Consider the following 12,013-nt stretch of genomic DNA (forward strand, 5'->3'; position numbering starts at 1 on the left):
TCAGTCAGCAAAGGATTTCACACACTCAAGGACTGAACTCCAGGCCAATTGTTTTTATATCAAAAGATATAGTCGTTTTATTTTTAGAACCAACAGGCATAAAAATATACTTTGCTAGATATGAGTACTCATGTAATTACTTTTCAAGGAAGCAATAAAGTGTGTGAACACAATAGATAGAGAGGTTGCAGTAGGCAACACCAGTCTAAACACACTTTAGCATTGAGCTCAATGGATTGTCATCATAAAAGTACAGTTGATTATAGTACACATTACTTTAGTAGTTCCAGGACTAGATCCTAGATTCAGTCCTGGGGTCTAAGCTGAAACCAGATTAGCAAAAACGTTTTAGTTACTGTAGTGAATTTTCATGAATATAAAGCGGTTTTAAAAGTTCACACTTAAAATCTTTTCAATGAAAATCTGGCAGTGTCATTCAATGGGGGAAAATTCAGGTTGCAGGTAAAGTACGATTGCGTTACTTTTGTAATCCAGTACTGGGCTCCTAGGGCCAGCACTGGGGTCTTAACTTAAAACAGGTAGGTAATTGCGTTTCAGTATTTTTTATGATTTTTAAAGAATATTTCAAGTTTTCAAAAGTAGACACTTAGAAGAAATGTAATTGAAAAGCAGACAATGGGTTCCTATGGAGAAAAACAGATAACTAGTAAACCCCAAAAGGATTACTTTTATAGTTCAGTACTGGGCTACAAGGTACAGTACTGGCTTCTCCCCTGCTCACAGGCGAGTACTTCGGAATTCGGCTGATTTTATATGAATATTTTCAGTTTCCAAAACTTCACATTAAGAACATTTGCGAGTCAAAATTAGTCAATGTTATCCAAGGGCAGGTAAGTGAGTTACTGGTTTCCAGGTGAGTACTTGGCTGGTGAAGTTAAGGTTCTGGGCATAGACTCAGGGGTCCCCCAGGGTCAGGTAAGTACAGTTGGTTCAGCCCCAGCAGCACAGGGTGCAGAGGTAGTTAGGCCCAACGATATCCAATGAGGGAAAAGGGGGCCTTCGGTTGCTGGCTAGCAGGCCACGCGGCTGTGGCAGCTGGGATCCTGGTTCCTTGCTCAGGGCAAAGGGGGAAGTAGGATAGAACAAAGGTGGCACAGCCAGCGGCACTCGGGCGGCTGGGTGCAGGGTGCTTTTGAGCCATCGGGCGCTCAATGTTATCCAATAGGAAAGGTCAAAAAGGAAAACAGGCTGCAGGCTCGGGGACGGAGACTCTCCAGGGGCGACCAGCACTTTGAGAGGTAAGTTGGGATCTTAGAGCACAGGTAGGTACCCCAAAGGGAGGCACAGGGGGCTGGAGGGCGCCGGGTGCGAGGGTGTCTTTGGGTGTCGGAAAAGCTTACCCTCAGCTGGTCGCAGTTGGGATGGCTCCTGGTTCTGAGTCTGCAGGCATCGTCTGGTTCATCGAGGAGGGTCTTTGGGCACTGGACTTCGGGTCCCAGTCGCCGGGGGGACGTCCTTGTGGTCTTGGTTCGGTTGGGCTCGGAGGGTACAGAGTGGGCTGGTCTGGAGCTTCCTGGCTGGCACCAGGGGGGGTTGTTGCAGCAGAGCCTCTGCTGATGGCAGTCCCAAGCTTTAGGAATGTCCAGGCAGGCTGGTCTTCTGGGTGTCCCAAGATTGCTGTCCGCAGGAATCGCCGGGAATAGGCAGGAGCAGGTTCCAGGGTCGACAGGCCGGTAGGGCTGGGGCCAAGTCCGTTATTGTCGTCCTGTTGTTAGCAGCTGCACGGCGGGTCTTCTTCCTCTTGATCGTCTTTCTTCTTTTTTCTTTCGGGATCTAAGGAAGGAAGGTTCAGGGAACTCCTAAATACTGTATTAAGGGGCGTTACAGGTAGGGCAAGGACAGGGACCAAGGGGTCCCTGTCCTGGGGTGAGTACACCCCCTAGCCTGCTTCTCTACTGTGGGAGGGGGGCAGGAGCCTAGCTGTGATTGGGCAGAGCTCCCCATCTTCAAGATGGCCGGAGCCCGGGGTCGTGCTTCACCTTGCCTCCCCCGCCTGAGGGGTGGGGTTGGCACACCCCCCTTCCTGACATAGGTTTTCCCGCCAGTCTTCCCACCAGAGTGGGGGTTAGAACTGGTGGGGGCCAGTTGCTGGGTACAGCAAATGGTCTGGAGAAGCTCACAGAGGCGGCATGCCTTTGAAACTTCCCCCTGCCCAACCTGGGGGAGGAGACCTAGCACCTCGCCCATGATGTGCATTGTTGCAGGCCCGGGAGAGCGAGTGTTCTCCGCCCAGGGGTCCAGCAACATGTCTGCTGTGTGGCTGCCTCTGCAGCCACTCAGCCTAGAGGTGGATTGTAGGTTAGGTTTTCAGGGGGCATCTCTAAGATGCCCTCTGGTGCATTTTACATTAAATCTCACACTGGCATCAGTGCGGGTTTAATGTGCTGAGAAGTTTGGTAACCAACTTGTCAGTCTTCAGTGTAGCCATTATGGTGCTGTGAAGTTCGTAATGACAACCTCCCAGCACCATATACTCTTAATGGCATCACTGCACTTACAGTGCCCAGGAATGGCCCTGGGTACTGTAGGGGCACAGGGCTCATGCACCTGTGCCCACACCACTGGCATAGAGCACCCAGCTAGAGGGGTGACTGATGTATGCCAGGGCAGTGGGTTTGTGGCCATGGCACACAGGGATGTGTGCCATGTCAACTCTTTGTTTAGTTCTGTACTTCGGCACTCACCCTGCAAAAGCAGTGTGTGGGTACCAAGGTACTGAGCCCCTAAGGGTGGCACCATGCCCTGGGTGCCTAGGGTACCATTTACTAGGGGCTGACAAGTGGCCAGAGATGCCAATTGGGTTTTGTTTCAACACAGTTTCTAGGGAAGGAACACAGGCCCTGGGTACCTGGTTGGCAAGAGCCCAGGGCACACTCAGTCAAAGCACATCAGCAGTCAGAAAAAGTGGCATACCAAGGCAAGAAAGATGGCACTTTCTCACACTTAGGTCTTTAGGTACCAGCGACAGGGATTGGTAAGTCAATGGTATAGGACCTAATAGGTAAACTTATACCTTGGTGGAGTGTAATGGTAACCTGTTCAAGTGTGAGTGTTAAGAGTTTTATGGGCCCAGGTGAGTATGGTAAAACCAAGCAATTTAACCCCATCGCTCTATCAGAGGCATAGCCATGCATTGGCGATCCCCCAAAGGCCCCTTGATCGTGGCATGGGTAGGAGCAGTACCCAAATGGGCTGTGGCAGAGGAAGAAACATTGCGCGAGGAGGAGGTGAAAGGGATACGCAAGATTCCCATGGAATTGGCGCTGTTACTGCACCAATTCAAACAGTCTCCGCCCCTTGATAACCTAGACGACAACACACAAGTACCTAGGGCCTCACAATCACCAGACCAGCCCACAAATACACACCCCAGTTCTCCCCCTGAGGTGTTCACGCAGAGCCACTAACACATAGTGCCATACACCACGTCACATCTGAATGCCAGATACGAGACCACGTCATACTGGGGATCCCCCGTTCTGCCTAGTGGGACATAGCTGCAGTGACCAATGTGTATACAATGCCCCGATCCTTCATATGACAACAGTACCCAGAATTTCATAAACACCCCCAGTTTCGTACCCCAGTTTTACATGGCAGTCATCCGACTCGGCGCCTCACTGTTGCCAGAAAAATGGACTAAGTATTTAAATATATCAAAATATTTAATATATCAAAAAGTAATATATAAAACAGGACTAAGTAGCACTGTACCATATAATAATGGAGAGTATTGCAATACAATGTACGATATCCAAGTGTACTCTGTCATGGTCACCTTTAAATACCAATAAAAATATGCTCAGATTGCGATAATTATCGCAAAGCGCGCTTAGCGCGTTTTTTATTATTGACGGCTATCGCTGGATTTCATCCCCGTGGTAGCGCAGTTTTAACAACGCTTTGCTCCAAGGTGATATGAAATCCAGCCATAGCCGTGAGAACAAGCTTTATCGTGAGAAAACAAGTAATTGTTGTTTTAATACTTTATTCGATAAAAAGATTTATCCTAAAAGTAGATACAATTTCATCATAAAAGAATACAATTCATATTAATCATATTTCATAATACAGAGAAAGGGATATGTTAAGATAGAAAATCAATATATACAATTAAAAAGCCATAGGACATAAAGTGCAGTGGTATTCATTTCTTGAAGAGCCAATTTAATTAATCTTAGTTTTCTACCCTATTTTCGATTGCATAAGCTTTGAGCGTATCTGCCAGGCTCTCCCCAGATACTTTGCAACTCCACAAACGACCATCATAGATGTTGTGTCCGTTCTCAGAATGCGAAGGGCCATCGTGTGGTGCCTCACTCCCAGTTCCCTGCATACTGGTTTTAACCATCTTTTCCTGACCCCCCTATAGGCACTGCAGACAAACAGGAAGTGTGCTAAGGACTCGGTGGGGTTTGCACATCCCGGACAGGTAGCTTGGTGGGACTGGGAGGATTTCCAACGCTTGGTAAATTCATTCAAAGGGAGTGTCCCATACCTCAATTTTAGAAAGAGAGTTCTATCTCTGGGTTTTGTAATGAAATCTAAAAAGGGTTCCAGCTTCCTCACCGGTTTGTGCTCTAGGAACTGATCAGTTGAGAGTACCCCACCTGGTATCTTTTAGACCCTTAGCCTGCACCCATTCCCAGTAGATTTTTTTAACAGTTTCTTTCGGGGAGGGGGGGGGGGGGGCCTGGGATAACCACGCTTCACTCAACCCCAAATTGTTGACCAACTGTCTCAATTTGTTCAGCCATACGATCTTCTTTGAGCTATTCAAAGTGATAAGTTCGTCAAAGACTGCTGCATAGCTTGCCAACTCCGGTGTCCTTCTCAGGCGCACCCAATATAATACTGGGCTAAGGCAAACTATGTCTTTGATTGATCGTCGGCCCATGTCGTGAAGAAGTGGTTTTAAGGGGGTAGAGAGCGGGAGACCAACTAGGTCTCTCAAGAACTTATTCTCAGCTTTAACTAGCTCTTCAATATTGTCGAAAACCCCATAGTTCTGACCCGTAGACTGCAGCGGCCAAAGCCTTTCCATCGTAGACGGCTAAAGCAGGGGCGATAGGTCTACCTAAAGAGGCTCGATGATCCTTTAAAATGGCTCCCGACACTCTTTTATGATTTAAAAGCATTTTGGCCACATGGGAGTTCCATCTCATTCTATAATGGACCCTTACACCCAAGTAATCAAAGGCATCCACCCCCTCTAACATTGATCCGTTGAGGGCAACATTAATCTTCTTGGATTTTTTGGTCTGGGACAATACCATCAATTTTGTATTGGTAGTATTAATAATTAGTCCACGTTCTTCACAGAACAGGCTAAACCTGTCTAGAAGTTTCTGGAGACCAGAGGGAGTTTTAGACATCAGGAGGGTATCGTCCGCGAAGAGGATGGTCGGTATCTTTTCACCCGCCAGGGTGGGGCATCGGATGGGTCCTCCCTCAAAAGGTCTGCCACCCCATTTACAAAGAGGGAGAACAGAGTCGGGGCCATCACACAGCCCTGACTGACCCCCCTGTTCACTGGTATACTCTTAGTCAATTCGCCCTGACTCCCCCATCTAATTCTTGCATAGGTGCCCTCATGTAATCTTTTTATCAACTCGAGGAGGTATCGTGGGAAACCCATGTCCTGGAGCACCTGCCAAAGTTTGCCACGGGGCACAAGGTCGAAGGCGGTTTTCAGATCTATAAAGGCCAGATATAGGGAGCCTTTCCCGATGGACACGGTTTTCCAGTATGTCGCAGAAAATCTGAAAACCTGGTCCATCCTACCCACCTTCTGCCTGAACCCTGCTTGTAAGTGCGTCAGGATGTTTTCCGCCTCTAGCCAGGACACCATTCTAGAGATGAGAACCCTGCCAACTACCTTCTGTATTACATCAATTAAACTTATAGGTCTGTAGTTGGCAGGGTCCTCTTTGGCGCCTTTCTTATATATTGTGACCACTTCTGCTCCTTTCCAAGACTCAGGGACTGGGTGGCCCTGGGCCAGGAGGTTCATCAAGAGAAGGATAAAATTAGCCCATAGGGTGGGATCATGTAGGAGTAAATCACCTGGCAGGCCATCCGGGCCAGCGGCCTTTCCGGGCCCTATGTTTTTAATAGCCGATTGAACCTCAAGAAGTGTAAAAGGGTCTACTGGTTCAGCACTCATATGATCTAATTCTGGTTCTGATTCGGCATCTAACAATTGCTCTGAATCAGCCTCACAGCAATAAAGGTTCGAGAAAAGGGAGTACCGTTGCTGTTCAGTTATATGATTTGGGACAGGCTCTACTCCCCTTCTAGTGAGTTTGTTTATTAAGTCCCAAAATAAAGTAGAATCTTTTACAGAGGCCGCCCTTTTGAGTTCCTGCCAGTGGTCTTCCTCCCATGCCCGTTTTGCAAGTTCTATGGTGCTGTTGTATTCCTTTCTGGCCAACCTTACGGCTATGGGGTCTTTTTTGCGAAGAGCTAGTGAGATAGCCTTTCTCTTTTTCCTACAATCAGCTGTAAACCATAAATTAACACTTTTAGCTGATTTATTTGTATGCCCTCTAGCAGCCTTGATCATAAAATATGAACCTAAATTTACTATAAAATCCCCATAGATCTCACTAAGATCTGGTCCATTCCCTTCAACCTGCACAGCATTAAGCATGGTGAGTTCAGCACTCTTTGATGCAACCAAGACGCCTATGCTAGTCAGGATATTCTCTTGGCATGCCACCTTATACCATTTTAATCTGCGGTTGGAATTAGACGGAACTACTTCTTTTGTAAATAATGGACCACTTATTGTCTTCCTCTTGTGGTCCCATCTAATTTCCATGCAGAGAGGGTTGTGGTCACTATCCGGCATTTGCTTGACCTCCATATCGACCACATTCCCCCATAGTCTTGTATCCAGGAGAATGTAATCAATACGCGAAGGGCCGTTAAGTCTATTGAAAGTCATGGCCCTATTTGGGTCCGAGGGCGTTCTACCATTTAGTGCATGTAAATTATATTCCAATGTTAAAGCATTGATCTGTAACGCCCTAGCCGACCACCTCTTAATTGAAAAAAAGTAATCATTTTCCTGCGATACTGAAAACCTTGCTAATAGGCAGGTTTGGACTTAGCGCCTTGCAATCTACCTCCCATATAAAAGATGGCTAAGTCGTATTTTTAGTTGGAGTTAAAAACCTGCCATAAAGGGAGCTTAGCACGGCTTTCATTCTCGCATCGCGAATCCGGTGCAGCCCTGTTAATATCTCAAAGCTGTCTTAGTGAGTGTTGGTCATGGAGTTGTATGAAGGACCGCCCACTTCGCATGTCATTAGCGATAAATATCGCTAACATGCAAATTGGCAAAAAAAACGGCTGCTAACTGGAGGTAACAAGCGCTGATGCTTGTTAGCGAATCCTTGTTAATAGTGCGATAGAAAAATCGCCGTTTTTCTTCGATGTGCTGATAAAGCGGCGATACTTCTCTTGATATTATACCCCATAGTTTTTTGATCCCACTTAAAGCCCTGCCTTCATTTTTTAACATAGAGAGAGAAAATTACAGGAGTGACTGGGATATTCTAACGACCACTAGCTTTTCCACCGCCTCCGTAATGTTTAATACTCAGAATTAAAACCTTTTAAATATTATTTACAAAAAAATTATTGTGGTTACTCATTTATCTTCAACATCTAAAAACCATTGACAAAGCAAACAGCTCTGGCTGGTTTTACGTGTAGGTAAAGTTGTTGCTTTAGAGGAGGATGCAATAACAGAAAGCTCAGAGCGGAAATAAAATACCAGCACGCTATGTCATTCACACAAATTGAGTTTAAGGACTTAAACCAGTCCCTTAATTGCATAGGCCACGCCCCATTCAAATGCCCCCCACTTTTAGCATTTCACTTAAAGCCCTCCTACCCCTATTAAATGTAGGTGTGTCCAGCCTCCTCACCTGGGCTTGCACATAAGCCGATACACACTCCTGACTCAGTCGGTATGGTTCCAACAGTCGCAAACTGTTTACCAAGTGCTCCTCACCAGCTGACAATTCCTCCGTCTCAGTGTGATTAACCCCTAGCTGCAGTTCTATCACAGCAAGCCGTATAATCAAAATTCCGGCGGGGGAGTCTGCGGGATCAGGGCCGTTCGCCTGTTCTTCCCTGCCCACATCCAGCTGCCCCATATGCCCCTTGATCTCGTTGAGCAGCTCTCGGGCGCTATATTTAGAACGGTAAGGATCGGTGTCGGGGTCCTTTTTCGACTCCTCTTCGGACAGAAGCAGAGAGCGTTGATATTTATCACGTAGGTTTTTTATTAGACTGCCAGATTCCATCTTCAATCTCTTCTTGTTTTTGGGACCCGACAACAACAGCCTTTAATTCGTCACTGCTGGCATAAAAGTGGAAGATGGACTAAAAGGGGGAGCGTCACTGCTCCAATATAAACATAGAAGAGGGATGAAAAACGAAAGCATCCTTCCAAACGTACTGATGGTTTTGCAGCAGCCATCTCAATGTTAGCCTGCACATAACTCCACGGAGTGTGGAAATCCGTAAATATATTGCTTCTTTTCAACAAATAGTACTTTATATGAACGCACGCTACCGGGGTATGTTGTTCACAATTTGTTTTCTTCTCTGTTGTACATCTTTCGTGAGACCACCCACACGTAACATGGCCGACGCTTTTCAATAAAACCGATATGAATACTGCCTCTTGTAACCGGTTTTCATGCGCTCTCTAGATCGAAATTCTTCTGCTCACTGTAACCCAGAAGACCTTACTGCCCCAACTCTATTCTGCGTTGAATGTCGTGTTTGTGTTCAGCTTCTTTTGATTAATCTTCCATGCAGGGCTTTAAGTGGGCCGGGTCTCACCGGTGCTGAGCACCAGCAATCAAACTATTGTCAGCAGTCTCCTGGGAATCTGAGACAGGGGCCGGGCACGAGCGTCGACTTAACCTCGTGGGCGCGCACGGCCAGCCCCTGCCTCAGATTCACAGCAAGACAGGCTCTCGCCTGAGCGCACAAACAGCCACACTCATGCATGCACACATGCACACACACACACACACACATACACATACACGCACACACATCTCCTTTCCCCCCCCACTTACTGGGCTCTTTCTGCGTGTCCCTCGCAGTCTGGTTTCACCTTGATTTCGGCAGCTTCTGCTCCCGGGCTCCAAGAAAGGATCCCCGGGGCCGGACCACGGGACACAGCTCCTTCCTCCTTGAATTCAGCGCCAGGGCTATTTCCTAGGAAAACTTCAGTGCTGTAATCTAATCGGCGATCAGTGCCTACTAAGAGCCCATCCTGGGCTGACGCCGCTCTGAGCGCGCGCTTGTGAGTAGCGTCTCGGGCAGGCGTGCTCTTCGTTACGTTTAGGGACGTGTTGGTGAGAAACCCAGTCCCCACTGTCTGCTCTCCCCTGTCGCAGCCATCGCTCTTCAACCCAACCACAAATCAGTGCTCCCCCTAGCCACACGCTTCCCCAGGCACAGCAGACTCGCTTGCGCCACTGCTTCTTACCTTTCCGTGAGAGCCTGACCCCGAAGCAGTCCTCGGTGTCGAGTTCCTGAGCTCGACGTCCGTCTTGCGGGATCACGGGCTGAAATCCTCCTCCACCTGACAGAAAGAACAGCGTGGCATCTGTAGGGTCCCCGCCGGATGCTTGCAACCCACAGGGTGCACTCCTGGCCGCGGCCGGCGTTTTTTCGGCCAAGGTTTACCTGCACTCTACTGGACCCGTCACGGAGCCGCGGGAGGGGGCATGGTGCGTCGCGCGCGTGAGCTTCTACCGACACAGCTCACTTCGCGTGCCTCTTAGGTTTCGGTTTCGTTTGTCTCTTTCCGTGTGCGCGAGGCAGAAACAGCCGAGGGAGGCAGGCAGGCGGGACGGACACTGTGAGTGAGTGCCCCTGCCCCAAATCATTAAAATCTACCCATGCCAAAAAAACAAAAAACTAGAGCGGTCGCTTTTGAAGCTGGGGAACAGAGTTGGAGTCTCGGCGGGATGGTCACGATCCTGTGAATCTGGGCAAATCACTTAATCTCTCCATACATAAAAATGAATCTGTCTGCACTGCAACTGGGTCATCATGTAAAGCGCTCCGATACCATCAAGCCGAGTTTGCGTTATATTAAAGTGAAGAAAAAACACAGGAGACTGAGTTCAAACACATGCACTTGTATGGAGTGTGGGGGCAAAAGGACGTCCGTATGTGCTAGCATAACATGCTCTTGGCATTGCTAGGGGGAGGGGAAATGCGAGACACGGCCGCCAAGACAGGATGTGGCATAACGGCTAGAGCGGTCGCTTTTGAAGCTGAGGAACAGAGTTGGAGTCTCGGCGGGAGGGTCAAGATCCTGTGAATCTGGGCAAATTACTTAATCTCTCCATGCATAACAAGCATAACAAGCATTGGAAATGCAATAGGTCTCGCAGTAGGAAAGTTAGAGCTATAGGTGTTATTTTATTTTTATTTTTTTATGTATGTTTTTTTTGTAAATAGCTAAATTAATAGCTTTCTTCTTTACAAAGGCAATAGTTATAATTTTTGTAAATGTGACACCTCTAGCATTTGTAAAGCAACATGTTTAGTATGTACGTGACTTTTATGTATTGATATAAAAAAAATCAATGGCTTTTACATTTTTGTAATAATTAATACGTAAAAAAAATGCATGTTATTTTATATTGCTATTAGCTTAAACTTTATTAAATATATTTAGTGAAGATTTTGTTTATTTTATTGTGGCGAAAATCCAAGAACAGAAGTGCATTTGGGGATTTAGTTTGACAATTTGAATATTTTTTGTAACATTGGCAAAACATATTTGAACTATTGATGCTATGTTTGCGCTGAGTGATGCTGTGGTGCTGAGTGATGCTGTGCTGCTGAGTGATGCTGTTGCACTGAGTGTTGCTGTGGCGTTGAGTGATGCTATGGCGTTATATGACGCTGTGGCGCTGAGTGATGCTGTTGCGCTGAGTGACACTTTGACGTTGAGTGATGCTGTTGCGCTGAGTGATGCTGTGGTGCTGCGTGATGCTGTGGCGCTGAGTGACGCTGTGACGCTGAGTGTTGATGTGGTATTGAGTGCTTCTGTGCTATTTAATTGTTTTGTTGCGTTGACTGTTGTGGCGTTGATTGGTGCTGAGTGATGCTGCGGCGTTGTTTTTGTTTGTGGCATTGAGTGATGCTGTGCTATTGAGTGTTGCTGTGGCATAGAGTGATGCTGTTGTATGAAGTGATGCTGTGGCATTGAGTGATGTTGTAGCATTGAGTAATGCTGTGGCATTGTGTGGTGTAGTGTTATTTAGTGTTGCTGTGGCATTTAGAGGTGCTGTGGCATTGAGTGGTGCTGTGGCGTTAGGGTGTTGTGTTTGAGTGTGTATTTGGAGGATGTAGTTGTTGTTGGTGAGTTGATGAAATGAGTGTTTGTGTTGTTTAGGATGTGTGATGGTGAGTGTGCTATTGCATTTTTAGTGTGTGAGGGTGAGTGAGGATGTGTGAGGGTGAGGGTGAGTGTATATGTTGAGTGAGGGTGTGTGAGGAGGTGTTGAGGGTGTGAATGAGTGAAGGTGTGAGGGTTTGAATGTGAGTGAGGGTGTGTGAGGGAGTGTGTGGGTGTGAGGGTAGGTGAGTGTGAGTGTTTGAGTGAGTTTTTGAGGAAATGAGTGTTTGTGTTGTTTAGGATGTGTGAGTGTGAGTGCGCTAGAGCGTTTTTAGTGTGTGAAGGTGAGTGAGGATGTGTGAGAGTGAGGGTGAGTGAGAATGGGTGAGGGTGTAAGGCTGAGGTGTTATGAGAATGTGAGGGTGAGGTGTGTGAGTGTTTGACGGTGTGTGAGTGCTTGATGGTGTGTGAAGGTGAGTGGTGTGTGAGGGTGATGGTGTGAGAGTGTGATGGGGTGTTAGGCCGATGGTTTGATGGTTTATTTTTTTTTGTGTTTACGTGACTTAGATGTATTGATATTGTAATTAGTTTTGTGGTTTTTTT

General features: G+C 47.1%; 1 protein-coding gene across 1 annotated transcript in view; it reads right to left on the minus strand.

Annotated features, from left to right (window-relative positions):
- The window catches only part of KIFBP (kinesin family binding protein), a 940,192-nt gene extending 931,769 nt beyond the window's left edge, over positions 1-8,423 (minus strand). Inside the window, exon 1 of the mRNA XM_078643211.1 lies at positions 7,959-8,423. Within this exon, the coding sequence (XP_078499337.1) occupies positions 7,959-8,339 (381 nt within the window). The 5' untranslated portion in view covers positions 8,340-8,423. The remainder of the gene's footprint in view (positions 1-7,958) is intronic.
- Between the last annotated feature and the right edge of the window lie 3,590 nt (positions 8,424-12,013).

Source organism: Lissotriton helveticus, chromosome 5_1 (genome assembly GCF_964261635.1).
Source record: "Lissotriton helveticus chromosome 5_1, aLisHel1.1, whole genome shotgun sequence".
NCBI lineage: Eukaryota > Metazoa > Chordata > Amphibia > Caudata > Salamandridae > Lissotriton > Lissotriton helveticus.